Below are 24,610 nucleotides of genomic sequence, written 5' to 3'. Positions count from 1 at the left end.
AATGGTACATTCTTCCCAACATTCCAAATGCATGTAGTCCACTACTTATTTTTATTTTTGTTACTGTTCCACCTAAGAGAAAGAGCCTTATATTGGGCTTCTTGGATATCCATTAAATTCTCAGATTTGCATGTTATATGGTAAAAAGTGTGCTTTTAGAATTTAAGTATGTCGTTTTTTTCTTCAATTCTTTTTGTTGTTTATGTTCAAATGGAATTTCTGATTCTATAAAGTAATGTTCAATAGATCCGGGAGTCCATTCGTGCTCTTTTTCCAGAACGTGAATGTTTCACCCTTGTTCGACCTTTGAACAATGAAAATGATCTCCAACGACTTGACCAGATCTCTGTGAGTTACCTTACTCCTTGTATGTATGTTCTTGTCCTTTGTAAATGAGATTGGAATGGTACCTCATAGGTAAACTAAGGTATTGTTTCATTTTATACAGTTGGACAAATTACGACCAGAATTTAGATCTGGCTTGGATGCATTGACCAGGTTTGTGTTCGAGAGAACCAGGCCCAAGCAAGTGGGTGCTACAGTAATGACAGGTCCCATTCTTGCTGGCATCACTCAATCTTTTCTGGATGCTCTTAATAACGGTGCAGTGCCTACAATATCTTCCTCATGGCAGGTGAATGATGAGGAAGATTGAGTGCATTTATTTAAGTAGTGTGAGCATGTCATTATGAGGAAACCTAATTATGAACAAGGTGTTTGAACCACTCTTCTTTGCAGAGTGTTGAAGAAGCAGAATGTCGAAGGGCTTACGATTCTGCAACTGAAGTTTACATGTCTGCTTTTGACTGCTCAAAGCCTCCTGAAGAGGTTAGTGCAACATGTGAACAACTTGGTTATTTTTTCTATTTTCTAATTTTCTATTTTTGTTATTGTAGGTTGCTCTAAGAGAAGCACATGAGGTGGCAGTTCAAAAAGCGGTTTCTGCATTTAATGCTAGTGCTGTGGGGGCTGGTACAGCAAGACAGAAGTATGAAAAGCTTCTTCAGAACTTCTTCAAAAAGGCATTTGAGGTAATGATTATATTTTTTTTCCTAGGATGGTGACATAGATAACTGTATAATTTTTAAGTGCGGCTATCTATATTCTTTCCTACAGACAATTCATACTAATGAGGTTTATAGAAACTTTACTGATGGAGTTTGAATTGTTTTGTATTTTGTACAATCTAGTCACCTTTACTGTTCAGCACTTGGTGGTATTATATACTGGAGTCTCCAAAGCTTAACCAATAATAAATTTAAGTTCCATACATGAAACCTAATCATACAACTGTTTTACATATGGGTTCTAGTTTTTCATATACAAGGTTTAAAATGTAGGTGTCGTTTGAAATTCCAGTCATCCAAACACAGTAAACATGTCAGAAATGTTAATGTAAAAGTTATAGATATAGCAGAGACATTGTGAAATATGTGGAAAATGGAAATACAAATGATATTTTATGACTTGATAAAGAAACATAAATATATCCTTTCGGATTATCATCTTATTTGAAAGCATCAAATAAAACCAAGAAACTAAGGTTATAGACAATCTTGGGTTTATACTTTGTTTATTTATATCTTGTTTGCTTTCTTTACTGCTGATTTTAATAAATTCTTTGATATCATTACAGATCGAAAAAGGTAGTCCGAGTTAACAAAGAAAATTGTTCCCAGTTTTTAGACTGGGTTTGGTTTGACAACTATTTTTGGGAAAAGGTAACTATTATATTTATAAGCAGAGAAGAAACAAGAAAGGATATAGCAGAAGTGGGGCTTTGATACAAAAAAAAAGAAGCCAAAAGCCCACTCAAGACATATTTGAGCTGTTTGCACAATAATGGGAGGCAACAGTATCTTACATGGATTTACATATTTCTTGGAACTTTCTTCCATTATTGTGTATTGAAGAAGATCTGTGGCATCCTGATTGATCCTGTTGGAAATCTGAGATTAAGAGATATTAGAAGGAATTTTTTCACAAGATTTTGGAATTTCATCATTTTTGGATTTAAATTCATGAAGTTCTTGATCCTAGACAAAGCTAATATCGGGCTGCCATTTGCAGCTTGGAGAGAGGGGTGCCAAATACCTTCCCTTTCCCAATCCAATTGAATCCATTGGTCTCTTGGTGCATTGCTGTATGAGTGGAGCAATGGAGTCACTAAATAAAAAAAAGGAGAGACAAACAAGATCAATTTTCAAAGCTTATAGGGGATCCATTTCCTCTTGAAATAATTGGGTGATGACTCCTTTGTTGGAACCAGCCGCGGGCTTTCCAGAGCTCACAGAGGGGAATGATGTGATGGGTGGAGATGACTCTGTGGTCTGAGCTAATAAGAAAAAGTTAGAGGGAGAGATGGGAGGGACTAGAGAGGGCTGAGGAGTGTGTTTCATGTTCTACTGTGATTTATAAATGTTTGAATTATGAATCGTAGAATATAGCTTTCTGGATTATATTCCTCTTCTTATGATTGTTTTTTATCATCTTGTTTATGTTTGTTTTCCACAAGCACCATAAAAATATAGAAGTTGCATTTTCTGTTTATGTTCTTTTGTTTATCAATATCCACTAGTGGTATCGTTCCCTTTGAGGGAATCATGTCTCATGCAAACTATAGATGGTTAGCCAATTTTCTTTTTTTTTATTCACTCAAAAGCTACAAGTAGGGGTAATGGTAAACCAAATGTTTTAGCTTCTCTGGAAATATATGATACAAATTTCTTACCCTGGTTTATTTTCCTTAAGTTAAATATCCACTTTTACTCGTGTGTGTGGTTCTTAGAATATGTTGAGCCTGTGGTGTTATTTATCTGGACTGGTAATTGATGCAGGACTACAAGAGGAATGCTTTTATGGAGGCAGACCTAAGATGTTCAGATGCTATACAAGGCATGGAAAAGAAGTTAAGAGCAGCATGTCTTGTTCCTGGTGCAAAAATTGATGATGTTCTGAAGGTAGGTTATTTCATTAATCATTCTTACATTTTTTTTTGCTAAAGAACTCTCTAATATGTCATTGATAATTTGGATTTCTATTTTGTAAGTTACGAATTTTAGGATGGTAGTCACTATCTTCAATTCTGCATATAGTTTTGTTGTCCCATTAAGGTCATATTATGTGTGGTAGTCATTCTTTCTCTTATTATAGTCTGCATTCTGAAAACATTGTATCACCTTCTTGCCTAAAGTCAAGAATTGTTTGGGCTACAAGCACCTGATTCACCACACTTTTAGCATTTAAATCTGGTATATTCTAGTAGGGGACCAAAAAGATCCATGTCCTATCACTGTAATTTTCAGTTAGGATCATGATTCATAATTTTAATATCAATGGATGTATTGCCATGCCGAAATAGGGAAATTTTGGGGATATTTTCACTAAATTTTCTGAGATATTTGGAAAATCTAAAGAAATAAGAGATGATTTACTTAAAGCATGAAATTTTTTATTGAAATTTGAGGAGTATACGAAGTACAATTGCACATTTTAAGACTCAAGAAACCATAGCAGATAACTGTCTATATGAAATAAGAGAAGATTAAGAAGACTTAAATAGGTATATCAATTACTGAAAATATTTAATTCATTACCATGAAAAAATCTCCTCTTTTTCCTTTTTTACTACTACATGTTCTGATTAGATTGAGAATCACCTTTTTTTAATTGTCTGTCTTTATTTTTTGACTTATAGTGCAGAATTAAAATCTTTTATGTTTTTAATAGAAGGTTTTTAATCTTGTTACCGATGAAAAAAAAATCTTGTGTTGCCAGATTCAAATTGGACCTGGTGGTTGAACTGGTAAACTGGTGATTCAGCCAGCAATTTGGGTCTTTTTTTTTGTGATGTGTTTTGCAGGCTGGATGATCGGGAATTTAATTAATAGTTAAACCATCAAATGTGTATTGCAGCAAGCATTCCGGTTTTCTATTCTGTCTGAATCTGATAATATTGGGAAAACAAGATTGCAAACTTTTGTTTTCTTTCGCTGAGGAAATCCACTGAAACATTCCAACATTTTTTACTTGATGAGTTCCTTGGGATCTCAAAACCATGCATTTTTTTTTTCTTTTTGTCAATAACTTAGAAACTGATTTATTACTTTGTTAAAATAGAATGTGTCCCAAATTTACTCACAATCAATACATTGCAGCCCCATGTTAGCATTACATCACTTAGATGGTTCCCCAAAACATTTGATCTCTGTTGATCCCTTGGTCCTTGTCTTGCAAGGGAAGCAGCTATGCCATTGGCTGATCTGTGTATCCATGTGAATATTTTTTTTTGAAGGATAAAAGAAAAAATTATTAAAGAAAAAGAGATTACATGAGAAAGGTGACAAGAAATCACCAGAGGAAAACAGACGCTAACAAACTTACACCCAGAATTGCCTAAAAACATAAAACAATCAAGACAATAAAGACTCCACATCAACCACCTTCAAGCAACTCCGAACTCAAAGACCCTAATCAGAATCCATACACCCAGTCTCCCTACATCTCCTCCTCAAGACTTTCCGCCTCGTCAATTTCTACATCTCACCCCTTTCCTTGACTTCCAATTTCTTCAGCTTCTCTTGATCTCTTCCATCCTCTTTCTCTTGAACACCTCAAAAGCCTTAGCAAACTCCTCGCTTCCCCCCCCCCCCCCCCCCCCCCCCCAAAAAAAAAAAGCCAAGACTTTTACCAATCTCGACTTCTCTCTCAACAATTTTCTTGATAGGGACTCTTCTAGATCCTTCCTTCTGCTCCTCAAGACTGCTCTCATCAAATCTCACTTCAGAACTGAAAGCTGATTCGTTTTCTTTTTCCACCTGATAGTCTGAACTGATGAGAGCCGAAGAATCCACCTCCCCAAACTCTTCAAATGATGGAGCTATAAGCTTCCCCCCTCTTCTTTTATAAACCTTTTTAAAAATTTTTGTAGGTCCAGCACCAACCAAACCATGTTTTAACCGAGAGAATACCTAGGTTAGGTGAACAATGTGAGAATTCCTAGCCCCTTGTAGTTTCTAGGGGAACCTCTTCAACAGGAGTAACAGAATCTAACTCTGTCGCCTTCCTTCTTCCTAGGTCCATACCCAACTTTCCTATCACCACCTCCTCAAAGACATTCGTTGCTTCCACCACACCTATAATTTTCTCAACCTCCTCCTTCCTTCCTGAATCACCAGTCACTCTTCCTTCAATTGCCGTTGAACAGTATCATTTTTCTTAACTCGGGTAGGTGAGTAGAAAACCGCATCCAGACTGACATTTCCTCCATTGTCACTTCTTGAAATTCTTCCTGAGTCGGCCATGAACCCTTTCCAGACCTTCTAATTTTCCTCTAGCCCAACCTCTTCTTTACTGTCCTCATAAGGGCCTCGGGGCAAAACTTTATTTACCTGAGAAATCGAAGATGAAGTGCCAGCATCCTCCGTCAGAGCTGCTCCTTCAGCTTCCACCACCTGTTGCTTGCAGCAAACAGGTGCGTTCTTGCCTATGCCAGGGCTCTGAACAATATTGCTTCCTATGTTCCCCTCCATTGTTCTCACTGTGGCTTCCTCTTTCCCTTTTTTGAACCTGAAAGTCACCCATTCCCAGTGATCTTCCTTTCCCCTTCGAGTTCTAACTGGAGAGGGTTTGCATGATCTTGTCCATCTTTTTGGACGTTTAAACAAAGCTGAATTCCACCTATTGCACTTTAGACCTGACACATTGACCTGCTTCCTTTCTTTTGATTTTTGAAAGTGGGCCCAGTTAAACCAACAGTCGGCTCCTCAAAAGAAAGCATCAAAACTTTTCCAACTCCTTCATAAGGTCCCGATCCCTTATGTTTTTGGTCCACCACGTGTGCTTCAGTCTTTGGCCTCCCTCCTGCTACATTAATCTCTAAGGCACATGTGCCACCTTTATTTACTTATTCAGTTGAATCCAAGTGGTCCCCACTACTCAATACCTCTATCGATCCCTCTCCACCTTCCCAATGCCTCAAAATTCAACCAGCCCCATCCCATCAACCTCGCTATCAAAATTAGCAATGTTTATTCTGGAAATGCCCTCACCTTCAACCTCTGTTTCTTCATCTATTTGGAGCCCGAACAACTTCCTCAACTTCGAACCAGTCGATGTAGAGGGAACACACCACTCCTTCCATTGAACAATGTTGTCTAACCATCTACCAGGGTAAGACCCTTCCACCACCATTCTTAAGTCATACGGTTCTCCACTGTAATGAAGCAACAAGGAAGCAGGAACAAAATGGGCTTCCTCAACCTCGATTAGGATAATGCAGAAAAGAGGTTCTTCCAAGTGTTGGTTCTTGAATCAACAAAATGAAAATTACCACAAGCATCTCCAATTGCCCTGAACGTTTGAAAACTCCATGCATGCAAAGGGATGCCAAAAATGTTTATCCAGACAAAACTTGAGGGCCCCAAGTTTCTTAGAGCCCAAACAAGTGTTCCATCTTCCCAACCTTAGCTCTAGATAATGTAACTGATCTTGTTCGCCATTAAGAGCATCAAGAGCTTCATCTTCACAGCTAAACGAAAAAAGAAAAGAACCTACATTCAGTCTCCTCACCTAGAAAGGATTGTTCAGTTTCCATTCAGCCAAAGCCCAAGCCCACACCTCTTCCACATCTGGTTCAGAATTGACAAATTGCCCAACCAAACTTCTATTGAGCAGCCTGAGCCTATTGAAGTTTCCTTCAGTTGAACTCACGAACACCGCTCATTCATCTCCCTTTCAGGAGTTGTAATCTCTTTCATGTTATGTCCGTAGCACCATGAACCTGGCTTATTTTGGCTCAACCATCCGATGACAGTTCTGGAATCACCTTCTATTCACAGATTTTTTATGTTGAGAGATCTCCCTAATCTCAGCCCATGTAGTAGAGCTATCATGCATGCTAGTTTTATTTTGGTTTCTTGTGGAAGAGCTGGGAGTTAATTGGTCCTAATTCATATGACTTGTTCTATTTGAGCTAGTTAATGATGTAGGAACAAATAATCAAATGTGGGATATTTGGATTTTTGTGCATTTTTAAATACTTCTACATCTACATGGTAGTTTTTCAGTAGTTATTTTCTGATAACGAGTCATTGATGGTTATCCTAGTTGCATTAGGAGTTGGTTCTCCTAATTGAATTAGGATTTCAACTAAACTTAACTAAACTTTGTCCCAACTAGGCAACTATATGAGATCAGCTAAATAAATCATGTTGTGCCATTCTGTTCTAGTTAGGATTTCACCCATGTCCTTTTTGGTCTGGCCCCATCTCATCTAGACCCTTCAACTTGTAATAGGTCACTTCTTTTCTTTAGTGATGTAGATAGTCTTCTTTGTACTTGACCAAGTCATCTTAGTCTACTTTCCCTCATTTAATCACCTATTGGAGCTACTCCTTTTTTGGATATGTTATTTTTTGATTGCCCAACACAATGCTCCATACAACATCACTAGCCTTGTAACCATTTTATAAAATTTTTCTTTTAGCTTAAGTGGTATTCTCCTATCATTTAGGAATCTTGATGCACCCATCAATTTTGCCAATCCTGCTCTAATTCTATGGGCAACATCCTCATCAATCTCTCCCTTCTTATGGGTTATTGAACAAATTTAAAAAAAGAGGCCACATTGAGATATTTCTTGGTCTTCAATCCTATGTCACTACCCCCAAAGTAGAAGGTTGCAGTCTGTAATTTACCCTAAATCATTTTATAAGGCTATTATTCGGAACTGGGTGGGGAACAATGATGTCAAAGGTATGTGGACCAAATAAAATTAATCATTGGAGGTGACTCAAGGTGGCAATAGGCTGCTTATTGAATAGGGAGAAGGTGGGGTGGACCTATTGGAATGAACTGAAAAAAGATTTAAGTGGCTGGTTAGAAATATACAAGTCAAAATTAAATGGGTACCAAGTTTGGCTGATGTGTTAGCCAAACAAGGAGTAAATAGGGATCTTTTGTTTTGGTCACAGTTGTAAAAGGAATATACGTGGAGTGATAGGATGTCTCTATGCTCTCTTTGATTTACTTGTAAATTTTGTACATCTCTTTTTGTTTATAATCAATAAAATTGCTGGTATCCACCCTAAAAAAGGTAGTGGGTCAATTTGGTTCCTCTTTTAGTGGAAGCATTTGCATGGCTGTTGGTGTTTGGTAGTATACTCGCAATTGAAGAAGAGAAGCTTCAAGATGGAGAACTAATTGGACCATTTTGTTCGTGGCAATAGGGGTCTAGAATTGGAATTGGAATGGGCCATTCCGATTCCAATTGTTTGGTTGGGCGGAATCAGAATCCCATTCCCATTTCTGGTGGAATGGCGTTCCCCCATTTGGCGAAATGGCCATTCTGTCCCCTCCCTTGGGAATGAAATCCCATTCCAACTTATTCCAATTCCTGTCTGAACCAAACAAACTATGGACATAGACCATTCCAATTCCGACTGTGAACCAAATGGACCCTTTGTTATATATGCAACAACATAGTTGTCAAGGCGTCAGCCTAGGCGACTAGGCACCCTTGGCTGGGCTCCTTGCCCAAATGCCTTGACTTTTAGCAACTAGGCGCCCACCTAGGCGACAAAAATGACAAGGCAGGCGCCTTTTATAATATCATTTATATTGTTATATCTTATTAAGTTGTGTTAAAAGATTTTATTATATGTTATATATATCAATTATACTTTGTTTTAATGTTTTACTATTGAAATTTAAAAGATCAAAGGGTTTTGAGGAGAGAAAAGAGTAGAAATCTTGCTGAATTAAAAAATCTGTGAAAGAAGATGTTTTCTTGAAGAAGAGAAGAAAGAAGAAGAAGAAGAGGAAGAGGTTTGAGAGAAAAAAGAGAGCTCTTAATCTGGCCGCCCCCTTCACTAGTATTTATATTAAAAATATAAAGTGGAGTACAATGACAAATATGCCCGTGTAGGGCGGCAAGCATCTAAAACTACATAAAACACTTAAAATTGCCTAGAAACGAATAGGAACTAAAGCACACACCATAAGACTTATTGCCACCTCCACAATGTGTCTATTTCAAGGTTTAAAATGTCGATGTCGATGTAAATGTCGCTTACCAAAATATAGGACATATGTCAGAAATGTCGAGGGGAAATATTGTAAAAATTAGAGACATTGTGGAAATATTTTGAAATATGTGGAAATATGCAATGATATTTTGTAAGATGATAAAAGAAGCATTAATACATATTTCTAGACTATTATCTTATTCCCAACCATTATATAAAGCTAAGAAACTAAGATCAATAACAAATTAGTAAATGACGATTTACTGATTTATTATGCATTTTGATGTTTTTACAAGGTTATCTGATATTTTCTTTTCTTATTTTAATTCTGATTTATTATAAATTCTAATATATTTATTTCACACTAGTAAATAGAAATACATTTATTCTGATTTTTTTAAATATTAAAGTTATAATACATTATGTTTTATTATAAATTTAATAAACCGATTCTCCTTTTTGTAGTATTAAGATTATGATAAATTCTGATTTCTTATAAAACTTAATGAATTTATTATGATTTTTAATACTAAACTTATAATAAATTATGATTTAGTATAAAATTTAATAAATTTATTCTGATTTTTTATATTAAATGTAGAAAATGATTTATTATAAAATTTAATAAACACTTTCTGATTTTAATAAATATTTTAAAAAATACTAACTAGTTAATATTTTATTACTTGAAAAATATTTTATGTTTTATATTATAAAGTAATTAATTTATTCTTTTGTTTTTATATTTTGTCAATTATTTTTCATAAATATTTTATTTGAAATATTAAATAGAAATTATTAATGGAATAATTTATATAATGTACTGTATTATAATAATATAATATACTAATATATTATATTATTAATGTACATTAGTCGACATCTTGTCGACATTATCGACATCCTATCGACATAATAGGAAAAACTGTAATTTTTTTGGTTATTTGGACCAATTTGGTCGACATTTCCGAAATATAGGAAATGTCGACCGAAATAATGTAATTTTTATATTACCATCCATTTTCATGTCGTTGAGCCTCAACATCGACATATGTCGGGTGACATTAGCGATATTTTGCGACATTTGAAACTATGGTCTATTTTTCCTCTTTGCTACTCTATTCTGTTGCAGTGTATATGCACAACTATTCTGATGAATTACACCATGCTCTAAAAAGTATGTGGCCAAATCATTTTCAAAGTATTCTTTGGCATTATTTGATTTGAAAACCTTAGTTCTCACTCCAAATTGTATGAGAACCATCTGGTGGAACCGTTGTACCAAAATAGGTACTTCATCATGGGATCTCATCAAATATGTTCAAGAATACCGCGTGTAATCATCCACAAACAAGAGATAACGGTAGCCACCCATGGAAGGAATATGGTATGGCCCCATACTTCAGTGTGAATAACATCAAAAGAAAAAGTACTTTTATTACTTGATTTAAAAGAATGTTTACAATGCTTTCCTAAATGACAACTTTTACACTCCAAACTAGATAATTGGATAAACTCAAACAACTTTGGAAACAAAACCTTTAATGACCTGAAAGAAATATGACCTAACCGACTATGCTAGAGCATAATCTGACTCACCGACTCTGATCCACTATTACTGTTTCTACTAACATGGTGGCTCTGATGTCTTGGTATTTCGTCCAAAAGGTAGACCCCATTCACCTCATGACCACTCTCAATCGTCCTCTTTGACTCCAGATCCTGCAAAACACAATTACTAGGGAGGAAGGTCACTGAACAGTTTAAATTTTTTGTCAAAGAACTAATAGAAAGGAGGTTAATATTAAGTCTAGGGACATGTAAGACAAAAGATAAAGTAATATTATTGGTCACTCTAACTTTCCCTTTCCCAGCAATGGGGACATGTGAACCATTTGCTGTAGAGACTCTGCCTTTACCAGAGCACAATTGGTAAGAACTGAAAAGGGTTGGTATGTTAGTTATGTGCTCAGATGCTCTTGAGTCTATAATCTAGGGAGGTCCCTCCTTACCTGAGGTGGATGCATAATTTGTAATTGCATATGAGCTACCTGTATGAGCAATAAGAGGTGGTGTGATTGGCTCTTGCACTCTGTTGTCCATCTGAAGAACTAGAACCGGCTGAATCCTTCTTACTCATAAGCTGTCCAAACTTCTCCAATTTGGTTCTGACTGCTGTACTGCAATGGTCTCCCAATCAGCTTGGGTAAGGGGTCCCAAAGAGTCTCCTGTAATTGGCACATTTGCATTTCCTTTCTTGTTCTTGACCTGAGCTAGTGTGAGGTGTGGGTAGAGCTTCCAGCAAGCGTCTCTGGTATGCTTAGCCTTCTTACAATAATCACACACCAAGTCCTTCTTGTTCTCCCTCTTAGTCTCACTGCTCCCCTGACTTCATTTGGATTGGGTCTGGTTGTACTAACCATAGCAGACTGATCAATCCTAGGTTGTTTCAACATGACATTCCTCCTGCTCTCCTCTCTAGAAACAAAGTCATAGACTTGAGAAAGTGTCACACTCTCTCTAGAAAGGATATGTTGCCTAGCAATGTCAAATTTAGGGTTTAACTCGGCCAAGAACTCAAAAACCCTATTATTCTTTACCAACTTCTGATAGGTTGCTGCATCATTCACACTTTCCCAAACCATAGTTTCTAAGTGATCTATCTCCTACCAAAGGGTTTTTAGCATGGAGAAATACATGGCAAGTGGTTTATCTCCTTGTTTTATACTAATCACCTGATTCCTTAACTGATAGGCTTTGGCTACATTCTGCTTTTGGGAATAGGTTTCAGTAATTCCATCCCAAATCTCATTTTCTGTATTAGCCCATAGAAAATTTTTGCCAATGTGGGGTAACATAAAATTACATAGCCAGGACATCACCAATGGCCATCTTGGCTGATTTTGCCTATTCTAAATAATTTGTACCATCCAATTTGACCACGACAATAATTCTAGACCCAAACATATCACTTGTACCTCCAACACCTGGACTCATGTTATCGGTGGACTTCTGTTCAGTACTCCAGCCCTCCATTTCAGCTTCAAACAATTTAAAAACAGCAAAACACTAGGTAAAAAGTCTCTAAGATCAGATCGATCTCACTCATAGTGGCGGCTAACCCTTTCGGAAGGAGAACCCTATTTGGAGAGAAAACCCTCTTCTCCCACCGTTTCCCACTGGAGAGAAGAGTAGTTCGATCACTCTAGAAAGCTTAAAAATATCCAGAAACCCAACCGCCCACTATAAAAACCCTAGAGAAGTCCAACAAGGTCCAAGCACCCAAGATCAGATCAAGAAGGAAGAGTCCAACTTACCTAGGATTCTTTCCCACACTCCAGTTCTTCCTGATTTTGATGCCAAAACCTAGATCATCTTCTTGATGACTGAAATACACAAAAAAACCCAAGAACTGGGTAGTTTGAAGTAGATCAATCAGCCCTTTATCTCCTCATGCAATCGGCTGATCTAGGGTTGCATGGGGGAACTCCAAGAAACCCTAACCTTGCTCTGGTACCAAGTAGAAATCTTGCTGAATTAAAAAATCTGTGAAAGAAAAGATGTTTTCTTGAAGAGGAAGAGGTTTGAGAGAGAAAAGAGATTTCTTAATCTGGCTGCCCCCTTCACTAGTATCTATATTAAAATATAAAGTGGAGTACAATGACAAATATACCCTTATAGGGCGGCAAGCATCTAAAACTGCATAAAACACTTAAAAGGCAATCAACAAAGGGCCCAACAAGAGTGCTGTGGTCCCTACTTCCTATCTAAACAATAAGCATATAAAAGATTACTGCTAAATCTTCACAAAACTGATTAAATTCTCAGCAAAAAGAAAGAAAAAAAGAAAGAGGAAAGAAAGAATAGAATTATAAAGAGGTTATTTTTTTCTTTTCTCTCTCTCTCTCTAATTAAATAAAACAGAAACTCCATCCTTGTTTTTTTCTATTTTACTTTCCATCTTTAATATTTATCATACAAAGTTAATAACCTTCTTTAGCTGCTAATTGATATGAAATTGCTCTGTTAAATACTTATTATAGTAGTATTATTTTTGAAAACAATGAAATTAATATATGTAAAAGATTTTTATCTTTTAGATGTGATGATTTGCTACATTTTTAGAGGAAATTTAATGTTCTTGCTAAAGAGAATTGCTATTTTTCAATTAATATACATGCTGAATGGTATATAAAACTAGGGAATTATCCAAAAGTTAGTTTTTTATATTATAGAATTTTTATCGCCTATGTGAAGCCTAGGCTCCTCAGTGTTGCCCAGAATCGCCTAGATGCCTTGAAAACTATGTGCAACAAGGAATGGGGAAACACAAGAAATTTGTTCATTTTAGTAAGGTGGCTCAGATTTGATTTCCTTTGGAGATTCTTCTTTTCAGTGTTTCAAATTCAAGTATTCAGGCCACTTATTCACTAAAAGACAAAGTGATAAGCTTTTCAGTTCAGCCACTTGAGCTGTTATCAAATGCCCCCTAAATCAAATAGGGATTTTCTGAATCCTAGTTCTAAGTCAACTAGGAATTTTTTTATTCTCTCACAGTCCAAGTCAGAAGTTACCAGGGTTTGTCATATTCCTAGTGTCTTAGTAGTATTTCTTGGTTTTAGAGTAGGAAAATAAGGGGAAAGGGATGCCACAATGCACATGTACCACCTGTGTATTTCTTTTATTTTTAATTCTGTGGCTGATTTTCTAGCCAAATCGGGGGAGGATAAGGCTCTTTTGTATAGTCCAATACTTTGTCCAGGTGAATCTGTTTCTTGGGATTTTTGGGCTTCTGCTTTAATGTACATCCCCCCTCTCTTTTTGTTTCTAATGAAAGTTTCCTTTTAAAAAAATCACTATTGAAAATAAAAAAAACAAAGGGGGGCGGTAATCTTCCCCTGCAAGTTCTGCATTTAATTGTTTTTCTATGGTGTTTGATATACTGTATTAGTTATCAGCATATCTTCTTATTTGACATGGTTGTGAATTACCCGTGTAGATTCTTGAAGGTCTTCTATCTGAGTATGAAGCATCATCTCATGGTCCAGGAAAGTGGCAGAAACTTGCAGTCTTCTTACAGCAGAGGTTTGTGTCATTGTCTTCTGTATCATTTGTGCTTTAATGATTACTTTCAGCTGATGCTGTCAAACTTCCCAGCTTGGAAGGGTCAATAGTTGATCTTGCCAAGAAGCGTGAAGATCAAATTGGGTCAGAGAAGAGTAACCTCATGCTGAAATGCCGCTCAACTGAAGACAAGTTGGAGTTACTCAAGAAGCAACTGGAAGCAAGTGAAAAATATAAAACTGAATATCTGAAACGTTATGATGATGCTATCAGTGACAAAAAAAAGCTTTCTGATGAATATATGAACCGTATTACTTCCTTACAAAGCAAATGCAGTTCCTTGGAAGAGAGGTGCTCAAGCTTATCAAAAAGTGCAGATTCTGCCAGGCAGGATTCTTTGGAATGGAAAAGAAAGTATGAGCAGATCTTCTCAAAGCAGACAGCTGAGGAACACCAAGCAAATTCAGAAATAGCAGTTCTCAAATCCAGAACCAGTGCGGCTGAAGCGAGACTGGCTGCTGCTCGTGAACAAGCTCAGTCTGCTCAAGAGGAGGCAGAGGAGTGGAAACGGAAGTATGGTATTGCTGTTAGAGAAGCCAAGGCTGCTCTGGAGAAGGCAGCAGCAGTGCAGGAACGGACAAACAAACAGACACAATTACGAGAAGATGCTCTGAGGGAAGAGTTCTCAGCAACTCTGACTGAAAAGGTTAAGTGCAACCCCCTTCTTCCAATCCCCAGCCATAAAAGGGAAGACCTCAGATAATGATGATGGTTTTCATTTTCCATATATAAATGACAGGAAGAGGAAATCAAGGAGAAGGAAGCAAAACTTGAATCCACTGAGCAGCATGTGACTACTTTGAGTTTGGGACTGAAGGTAAAGTCTTCAAGACTAAATCATAATATTGGAAGATCCCTAGATGAAGTATTTATGTTTGTTATCTCTTTTATTCAGCTTTCTGTAATGCTATCACTTGTGCAAAACATAAATCAAATTGTTGGAAATGTGCATTAGTGTATTAATTATGACCATAAAGCATGCACCTTCAGATGAACATAATCATATAATTAGGCTACAAATCACAGATCAAGGACCAAGAATGATGACAGTACTTGTCTTGAACATAGACAAACCACCTTTTAAGTATGTGTTTGCCTGCATTGCTTGCTTATCTGTTTCTCCATGTATACATGCATGCTTGATGATGATAGCAATAATGAAGTTCACCTAATATAATCCATTTGCAGGCTGCTGAGTCAAAATTGAAGAGCTATGATTCAGAAACATCAGCTTTGAAACTTGAAATCAAAGAATTGGCTGCGAAGTTGGATGCTGTCAAAGCCACATCTCAGTCGTTTGAAAGAGAAGCCAAGATATTGGAGCAAGAGAAGGTCCATCTGGAGCAAAAGTATCTCTCTGAATTCAAAAGGCTTGAGGAGGTTCAGGAAAGGTGTAAAATTGCCGAAAAGGAAGCTAAGAGAGCTACCGAATTGGCTGATAAAGCACGGGCAGAAGCAGTCACAGCTCAAAAAGAAAAGAGTGAAGTCCAGCGGGTGGCAATGGAGAGATTAGCCCAAATTGAAAGGGCAGAAAGGAATATTGAGACCTTGGAGAGACAGAAAGCATACCTGGTGGAGGAAGTAGAGAGGTTTCGTGCTTCTGAAATGGATGCCTTGGCCAAAGTTGCACTACTAGAGGCCAGGGTTGAGGAGAGGGAGAAAGAGATTGAGTCACTTTTGAAATCAAACAATGAACAGAGGGCAAACACAGTCCAGGTTCTTGAGGGCCTTCTTGCTACTGAACGGGCAGCCAGGACAGAGGCAAGCAATAGGGCAGAATCCCTATCTATGCAATTGCAATCAACTCAGGGCAAACTGGATCAACTTCAGCAGGAATTGACTTCAGTTCGTCTGAATGAAACAGCATTAGATAGTAAACTAAAAACTGCATCACATGGTAAACGTTTGAGGCACGATGACTATGATGGGGGTGTGGAATCTGTTCAAGACATGGACGTTGATGACAAAATAACCAGAGGAAGGAAGAGGTCCAAGAGCACAAGTAGTCCTCAGAAGTATACCCAATTAGAAGATGGGGGATCGGTTTTTAAGGCAGGTGATGATAACAATCACAATCAGCATACCGACTCAGAGGACTATACCAAGTTTACTGTACTGAAACTGAAGCAAGAACTCACAAAACATGGCTTTGGTGCAGAGTTGCTTCAGTTAAGGAATCCCAACAAGAAGGACATTCTCTCTTTGTATGAGAAACATGTCCTCCAGAAATGATACCTCTTCCTCTCTTTAGCATATGACTTTGTATAGGGAAGTCTGTAATTTATTACTAAAAGTACTCATAGATCAGGTCGCCCATTAGAGTGGAATCCTGATGGTCTCATCCCCTTGAAATGCCCCGCCTTAATTAGGTACACGGCTTTGAGAAACATCCTAGCACTGTAATTTTTGTAGTTAGTTATTCATACTTCAGACAGCAAAATTTTGGGTATGGGGCTACAAGACTTACCTTTACCCCATCTATTTTGGATTTATTCTACTTGTCTGGTTGCCTAGCTGAGAATGCTACTTCACAGACTTTGTGCTTGTTCAGTTTCTTATCACAGTTCCACTGAAGCTTTTTATATGAAAGCGGGGAGGAGTGTTACACTGATATTGGAGTGCCACTGGACTGGACGAGTCTGTTTTCTGCATTCAATTTTTTTTTTTTTTTTTTTTTTTTTTTAGCTTTTGATTGCATTTCTGTGTTATTTGTAGCTTTGTACAAGTATGGACTCCATTAATGGATATATTGCCTTGTCTCCTTGTATGGGATTGTCATTAAATGTAAGCTTTTGCTTTTATATTTGGTTCTCATCGGTACGTTTGAGGCATGGTTTTAAGTGACGGTGAATTTGTTTAATTTTGGATTTGGATATGCGAAAAGTTTTTGGGTGTTAAGATTTTGAAATTTCACTAGTTTAACGATATTTCTTAACAATTTATTTTCTTACAGATCCGTAACAATTTGAAGGGACTAGATCTGGGGGCAGATCGAAAAGGATATTCTAATGTTTATAATTTAACAATGGATATGGCACTTAACATAACAGAAACATGATTTATGTAGCTGATCATATATAGTTACATGAACCATCAATCTTCCTGTGTATGTGCTGTAGAATGCGAAGCTTTGGCCTAATTGAAACCATGAAGCTGGTGTTATTGAGGTTGGACTTTGTTATCTTTGAGGGAGATGCACTTGTGGTTATTAACTCTCTGTGGAGATGACTACATCACCTATAGCACTTTGACTGACAACAGAGATACCCTCTCCAAAAACCAAAATCTACTGCTGCTCAGTTACTTTTGCTGGCCGTATTTGTCATATCTAAGACCAGCTACTTGGTCACTTCCACATGACTTTCTCTCAAATGCTTTGTTATTCGATGTAAACTCCGAGCAGATTTAATTAAGTCCAGAAATAAAGGGCGAATTTGGATTTTGTATTCGTTGTAGACAAAGTCTTCGAAATGGCTTAAATATTCGAAATTTAAAACCTTGATTAGAGCCTTGGAGGCACCAGGCCGGCAGGCCCTGGGTTCCCCGTTGAAGGAGCTGCGGAAGCTGACACTGAACGTATTCCTGGTTCCTCTTGTGAATGACTTTAGCTAACCTAGCTTACCACCAATGAAAAATAACCTCTTTGTTTTGAGTAGAGATGCATTTGTTGATAAATCAAATGGGTACTGGGTGCAGTTGAGTCAACATGGCGTTCAAGTTGAAAAACTAGATGTCAGGTTGTTTGGTTAGGAGCAAGCCTTTCTCTAGCGTCATTTATCAAGACACCTGCAGCTAGATATCTGCATCCAGTCGTTTTTCTTTGACCTATATTCTGTAACACCCAGATCCTTAAAAAAAAAAAAAATGTTCCCCATCTTTTTTTCTCTAGAGGCTTCTAGAATCTTCTAATGGAGTTTATATCCAAAACTAGAAGCAGGTATGTCCTCAGGCATGCATCACATTTGAGTACCTTGCTCTCAATGCAGAAAAGTGCCAAAGTGCCAAACCAAACCACTGAGGCAGAGAATTTCTCAAGAAAGAATAAAGTACCTATACACCAAAAGTTTGATAGAATGCTTATGCTCAGCCTTTTATGTGGTCCTACTGCTACCTACTCGTGTACCACCCGTCCTACAGAGATGCCAATGTAAAATACTGTTTGTTCCATGGTTGCTTTTCTTTTTCTTTTTTGTAAGCTGTGATGAGTGCACTCAACTGCCAAGTCTGCATTCATTCTCCACTTTCCAGAGCCATTTCATGAATCATGGTTTCCAAGCATCCCTGCATTGTTATCAGTAGAGTTTCTTTCTCTGCCAAATAGAAGAAAACATACAATGTCCAGAGGCAAGTATATATATTTCAAGAAATTCCACCAATACAACATTGGGAGAGAGAGAGAAGAAAAATAAGAAAAATTATGAAATAAAAGTTCTTACATTTATTAAATTTATTCTGAAAAGAACAAAGTATGGAGTATGGACCATTAACACAAAGGGTCGAAGTAAGGACCTGTGAGACTAGAAATAGAATCATCTTTGTACAATTTTACATCAACATTACCCTCTCTCATACTAAAGTGCCATGACCCATGTAAAGCTACAGTGGTCATTGGATAAAGCCTGTATCGATCTATATAACTAAGTACAAAAAACAATATTGGTCTCACAAGGATTTCTGTTCCAGACCTAAAAGAATAACAACTTCAGTGTTTAATGAAGGAATGGTTTCCTCTTATTCCCCCATCACCCCTTCGTTTTTTTTTCCCTATATCAACTTGACATATCACTGATGACAATATAATTTATTTCACTAACTAGTACACAGAACAGCAATTAGTCCTTGCTGCCATTGTTGCCCAAAATACTAACTATTTAAACGTTTCTCTCTATTACTGCTTCACTTTCTTTTTTATTTCTTTTCTCTGTCTGAAATTTGCATGGTTAGCGACGTGAGGCGACTCTTATCTCTCTCAAGGAAGAAATGAAGACCCATCAGGATGAACAACGAAATCAGGTATTAACTGAGGTGAGCTTGCTCTATTATGCCCACTTTGCTCATATGCAATGAGCGAGGAGGAGTTATAGTATTCGACCAGGGCAGCGTGTGCGTGGCCCGTGTCCTTGAGACCAGAACTATCGTGCCCAGCTAGAGCTTTAGATTTAGCAGCTGGAACTGGAATCGCGTCCTTGACGATTGAGCCACATTGTCTGGGCTGTGTCTGATAGAACACCTTGGAAACCACCAGCTCTCCATCCTTTTCTTCCTCGTTATTACCAAGGTGATACTGGTGCATAACCCAGTTCGTCTTCTCAGGCTTTCTTTGCTTACCGTAATTGGTGTAAAGCACTAGTATCTTCTTGTACCCTTTTACCTTCCCACCTGCAAACACCGGTCTGGTCTTGCCCGTCTTGTGCCATCGCGTCTCGCCCCCGTCGGCGTCTGTGTGCACCTTCCTGCGCTTTCTGGTTCCAGTCGTGTAGGCCTTTGAAGGCCGATGGAAGAAGTGACGAATTAAGCCATCCTTGCTTAAGCCTGGATGATCACCATCGCCATCAACATCAGCATACATAAAATGGATCAAATCTTCTGTTGTTTATGCAATTCAGCGATTGAAACAATCAAAGTGAGACATATTAGAACAGTTACAGAAGATGGGTGCATGCAACAGGATATGCCATACCATATATGGACATGTCCATGCAGAGAGCAGAAGACAGGTAAAAGTGTGATTTTGTTCTGAAAAGTACAAGGGTTGAATAGGAGAGAGAGTGTGATGGGGTTGTTTGTATGTGGAAGTTGGATTCACTCACCCGGTAGCTTTTCTGGGTGGGTGTAACAGATTCCGTTCTCCCCTTCGAGGGTAGGTATGAATTCGTCTATCAGAGGGTGGAGCTTATGCAAATCAGGTCGCACCTTCCCTTCCAAATGCTCGAGAAGCTCTTGGTCGGTTGGATCGAATTTCACTCCGGCGGGTAGACCCGGCAAGTCTTGAATTCCCGCCTGATCCAACCAGATTTGTTGCTCAGAATTCAGATCGATATATACTTAAGAAACGAGGATTAATAAATAAATAAACGAAGATTTATATATATATATATATATATATATATATATATATATTTTGAAAGCATTCAACCAGAAAAGAAATAAATAAATAAAAGAGAACCAACCTGGTCCAGAGATTCGATTCGATGACCACAAGAAGGGCAGGTTATGAAACGACGATCTTGGGGTGGTCTGTCATCGACAACGGCGGTCGTCGACAGGGAGCTTCTCTGAATGGCTCTGTCGTTGGTGTCATCGTCGCAGTCATTGCACCATGTCATCTCCTCTCCTGTGTTCTTCTTATGCCCATCCCACAATGGAGAACCCTGGCCTCCTATTTCTTCCACTTCTCCAAAATAAGCAAGCAAACTCTAAGAAGAAGAGACAACAGACATAGATATAACAAAAAAAAAAGTAGGGAAGGAACTAAATTCTCCTCCACTTTTTCGCCTTTCTATCTGCAGCAACGATTTGTATCTTCCTTTCCTACCAACCTACTATACCAGAGAGAGAGAGAGAGAGAGAGAGAGAGAGAGAGGAGAGAGATGGGTATGTATGTAATTGTGAGTATATGAGAGCGAATTAAGAAAATAAATCAAGAGAGAAGGAAAGAAGGGGACTGAATTTTCAAGAAATAATATAAAAAGGTTACTTGGAAGTCAAGTTTTCTTAAAAACAAGGAACAAGACTTGTGGAAGAATAAATGCAGTTTAGGGTGGTGCTTCCTTTTTATTTAACAGTAGCCGGCCTGGTTTTATCTCGTAAAAAACACTGGATAAAATTCTCAGACACAAACAAAAACAAAGCCAAACGTTAAAAAAACAAAAAAGGATGGAGTGGAGATGGGGCAATTCTGACGATTCATCTGATTAAAATACCAAACCAACTACTTTTACACCTTACATCAATGAAAGACGTATCACCACACACCCACAGTCCACAGACCCTTTCTCCTCTCCTCCTCCTCCTCCTTCTGAGAGAGAAAGAAAGAGACTGTGTCTGTGTGTTTGTGTGTGTCTGTGAGAGGGAGAGAGAAAAAGGAGAGAAAGAGAGTCTTGGGTTCAGAATTCAGATACAATGTCACCCTAGAGTGTCTTTAAAGCTATATATATATATGTATACACATAATACCAAATAATTCAAGGACGCAGATCAAACACATGACCCACCAAAGAATGAATTAAAGGAATTCCATTTCTTTACGTAGACTTCTCCATGAGATGGATCGAATGGCAGCCCTCTGATTCGTACGTTGAATTGATTTGGGTAATGGGTATTGGTGTGTTAACACAACAACAGCGTCGGCAACACAGAACCCATACCATACGGACGCATATACGTAGAGGTAGCTTCCTCTGTTTGGTTGGTGGTGTTGCGTAGCTCCACCTCCAACCATTACAATTTACACGTAAATTCGACTTAATTGGTTTATTAATGCAAATACATAGAATAAGGGTTGGCTTATGTGGAAAGCCACGCCACCCAAACAAGTCTTTTGAAGTGGCCAAGGCAAGCAGGAGGAATCGAAGATAATAATATAGCTAAGGCCTAAGGGCTTACTTTTACGTGTGGATTATGTTTTGTTTTGGCTCTGGCTCTGGCTCTGGGTCTGCCCGTCTGCGACTCTGGGGGAGGGTTTTTGATTTCTTTGATTAATTAGTATGTGTTTCCCCTTTCTGGATTTAGGAATGGAATGTATGGTTTCACGCTTCTTGATTTGATTGATGACGACCCCCAACCGTTGGATTCATGTTTGGTACCATTTCATTTGAGAAACTGTTCGGTGTGTATGACTTTCTTTATACGATCAACTGATGTCATATATCTCACTCAACGTACAGCGTTGAGCTTGAGCAGTTCACCCAAAATTAAATTAAATTTAAAAAAAAAAACAGAAAATAAAAACGGTTTTTTGGGATGAGGGTTCGTAAAGAGCGAAATTGCCGATTTGGTTCTGGAATCCATCACGTGACCTAAGAGTATTTTATTACAAAAATTACAATAAAATAGCTAGGATAATGTGGGCATGACATGATGGCATTCCTCCATTTCTGGGTTTTTTTTTTTTTTTTTAATTCTAAATGTTTTTTATATAAAGAACACCTGGCCCACCTGGCCCACAATCACAACTGCCTTTTGTGGGTTTTGAGTTGTCGTCCTTCGGTGTTGCCGTGTAAGTAGCATAGAATACTTAACTCCAACCTGGTTGGATGACATGCGTCCAACCACCGCTTGATTTTCATATTTAAACCCTGAAACCTAAAGTCTAAATCCTAACCCTAAATTATAAAATCTGAACTATAAATCCTTATATAACCTTAAAAACTCTCCCCTATAATCTAAAACTTAAATCTTTACACCCTAAAGCCCAAATCCTTAAACCCTTAAATTCTAACTTAAACTTTAAACTCTAAAATCTAAACTCCAAACCTTTAAGCTTTAAAAAAGCCTAGAAGTCTCTAAACCCCTAAATCCTAACCTTAAACCTTAAATTTAATATATAAAATGGTTTTGGAAGGACCTGGAGGTGGGGAACCAAGTATTTTGCAGCATCAGCATGGATAGCATGGAGGACCATAGCCCTACAACGATTGGGCCAGGTGGGCTGGACCATTAATTAACCCATTTTTTTTTTCTAATGGGCTTCCAGTGTAATCTAAAGATTTAAAGCAAGATGAGTCCGCTCTCAAATTCTCAATGTATGAATACATGCAGTGGCGTGGGGGAGAAATGGCAATGGCAGGGAATGAACAAATTAATCATCGCTCACTTGACTTGAGAACTGAAATTGAATGCTATAAGCGCAAAGCTGTAGTGAGTGAAAACTGAAAAGGGCTTAATTATCTTCTTCCTTCAGCCATGCACAGGACCAAAATCATCAAATGGTTGTTTCTCAATTACGTGGATTACTACTTTCTTTTTTGTCTGTCTGTGTGTTTTTGAGTGTAGTTCATTGGTTGAATAAACATGGTGACACGAATAAGTCCCCATCTTTCATGCATGTGAAGTGAAATTTCTAGGAAAGACCCACGACGAAGATCCAACAGGGGTCCCTTGGCTACTTAAGAGGATGCAAATTAGACGGAGGCATCGGCATCAGCATCAGCATCAGCATCAGCAACTATACATCCTTACTGCCTGGGGAGGGGGGGTTGTATCTTGTATGTTGTAACATCAACATTATGATCCAGTCAAATGCCCAAACAACAATAATGAAAAGGATTTCTTCTCTAATTTAGTTTCTGTGCACGTACGTCGTCTGAGCTCTGTTTGGTAGTTTGTTTCACCATCAGCATCCACAAAGCCATCTATTCTAATGGGTTGTTGAACTGATCGAGTGGTCACACTGGAAGCAATTCAAATGGCATACTCATGGACCTTGATGGATCGGGATAGTACATTGGTCCTTTCTTTTCAAGCAAGTGGATAAACTGTTTGGCCTTATTAACTGATGATAGCGCTCCAAGAATTTCAGCAGTGGAAACTGTCCAATCTGGGGCACTTGTTTCTCCGTCTCATCCCATATATATATATCCATTCTTCTTCTTCTTTCTTATTACCTACTTAGTTATATAGTTTTAGAGTTTTAGCGGGTGTTCTTTAATTCTTCAATTAATGTGAATTATTTTTATTATTGTTGTGAGCTCCAAAAACAAATTGTTTCTTAAAACAAAAATATGGAAAACATGTTCTTGGCTATAAATGTGTTTTATTTTTATGTAAAACATATTTTTATTTTAAATCATGCATCCAATATATCCCATTATATTTTGTACGTAAATCGTACAATATTTTACTCCAACATTAGTTTTTGTTTTAAAAATCATTATTTTGATGGTTTCAAAAACGTGAATTACTTTTTTGAAACAAAACCAAACTTGTTTTTTTGCTTTACATTGTACAACACCTCCTTAGCTTTCTTGCTGCATAAGTCTCAAAATGAAAGACAAGAGAAATAACCCTAATACATAAAGAAGAAGAAAAGAACCAACCAGAAACCTCAGAGTTGCCCTACCCTAGAATTCCCCTAGACAAACATAGGAGAGATCCCACAATTTGTCTTGCAAAATGTTACTCCCAAAATGCTCTTGATGAGCTAGCTGCCTTCTCTCCGATGGAGTCGCCAGACCGTCAATGATCAGCTTTGAATCTCCTTCGATCCACATTTTTCTCCCTCCATGAAATCTGTTGTTAAGTTGATTGTAGATCTTCCTAGGAAATTGGGGTGCAAATGGATTTTTGAATCCGATCGGATTCGGATCACCCCCTTCTGATCCGGAAGCATCAGATCCAATATATATGTTATGTATTTATTTAGTTATATATAATATATATGTATATATGCTATTTATTTATTTATAAATATTTTTTTTTTATTTTTTATTTTTGTAAATATTTGTTGGCGTTTGAGGAAT

At 37.6% G+C, this 24,610-nt stretch overlaps 2 protein-coding genes across 4 annotated transcripts in view; one reads left to right on the top strand and one right to left on the bottom strand.

Annotated features, from left to right (window-relative positions):
- Positions 1 to 17,102, top strand: part of LOC104599480 (uncharacterized) — a 36,831-nt gene extending 19,729 nt beyond the window's left edge. For both annotated transcript variants that reach the window (XM_010262036.3, XM_088886985.1), the window contains exons 6-14: positions 247 to 348; positions 449 to 634; positions 739 to 828; positions 897 to 1,031; positions 2,838 to 2,960; positions 14,026 to 14,111; positions 14,184 to 14,796; positions 14,890 to 14,967; positions 15,339 to 17,102. In XM_010262036.3, the coding sequence (XP_010260338.1) occupies positions 247 to 348; positions 449 to 634; positions 739 to 828; positions 897 to 1,031; positions 2,838 to 2,960; positions 14,026 to 14,111; positions 14,184 to 14,796; positions 14,890 to 14,967; positions 15,339 to 16,382 (2,457 nt within the window). In that variant the 3' untranslated portion in view covers positions 16,383 to 17,102. The remainder of the gene's footprint in view (positions 1 to 246; positions 349 to 448; positions 635 to 738; positions 829 to 896; positions 1,032 to 2,837; positions 2,961 to 14,025; positions 14,112 to 14,183; positions 14,797 to 14,889; positions 14,968 to 15,338) is intronic.
- A 1,444-nt stretch (positions 17,103 to 18,546) lies between these two features.
- Positions 18,547 to 21,274, bottom strand: LOC104599479 (NAC domain-containing protein 73-like). Of its 2 annotated transcripts, none has more exons than XM_010262035.3 (3): positions 20,321 to 21,274; positions 19,961 to 20,150; positions 18,547 to 19,682 (listed from the first exon to the last, which is right to left on the bottom strand). In XM_010262035.3, the coding sequence occupies exons 1-3, from the start codon at positions 20,474 to 20,476 to the stop codon at positions 19,120 to 19,122; spliced, it is 909 nt and encodes a 302-aa protein (XP_010260337.1). In that variant the 5' UTR covers positions 20,477 to 21,274; the 3' UTR covers positions 18,547 to 19,119. The 2 variants fall into 2 exon arrangements, with proteins under 2 accessions (XP_010260337.1, XP_088743118.1); XM_088886992.1 differs by having other exon boundaries at positions 18,547 to 19,736; positions 20,321 to 20,735.
- Positions 21,275 to 24,610: the final 3,336 nt, after the last annotated feature.

This window comes from Nelumbo nucifera, chromosome 1, assembly GCF_055504915.1.
Source record: "Nelumbo nucifera cultivar China Antique chromosome 1, China Antique-T2T, whole genome shotgun sequence".
In the NCBI taxonomy this organism is placed as follows: domain Eukaryota; kingdom Viridiplantae; phylum Streptophyta; class Magnoliopsida; order Proteales; family Nelumbonaceae; genus Nelumbo; species Nelumbo nucifera.
This window is presented reverse-complemented; position numbering and strand designations above follow the sequence as displayed.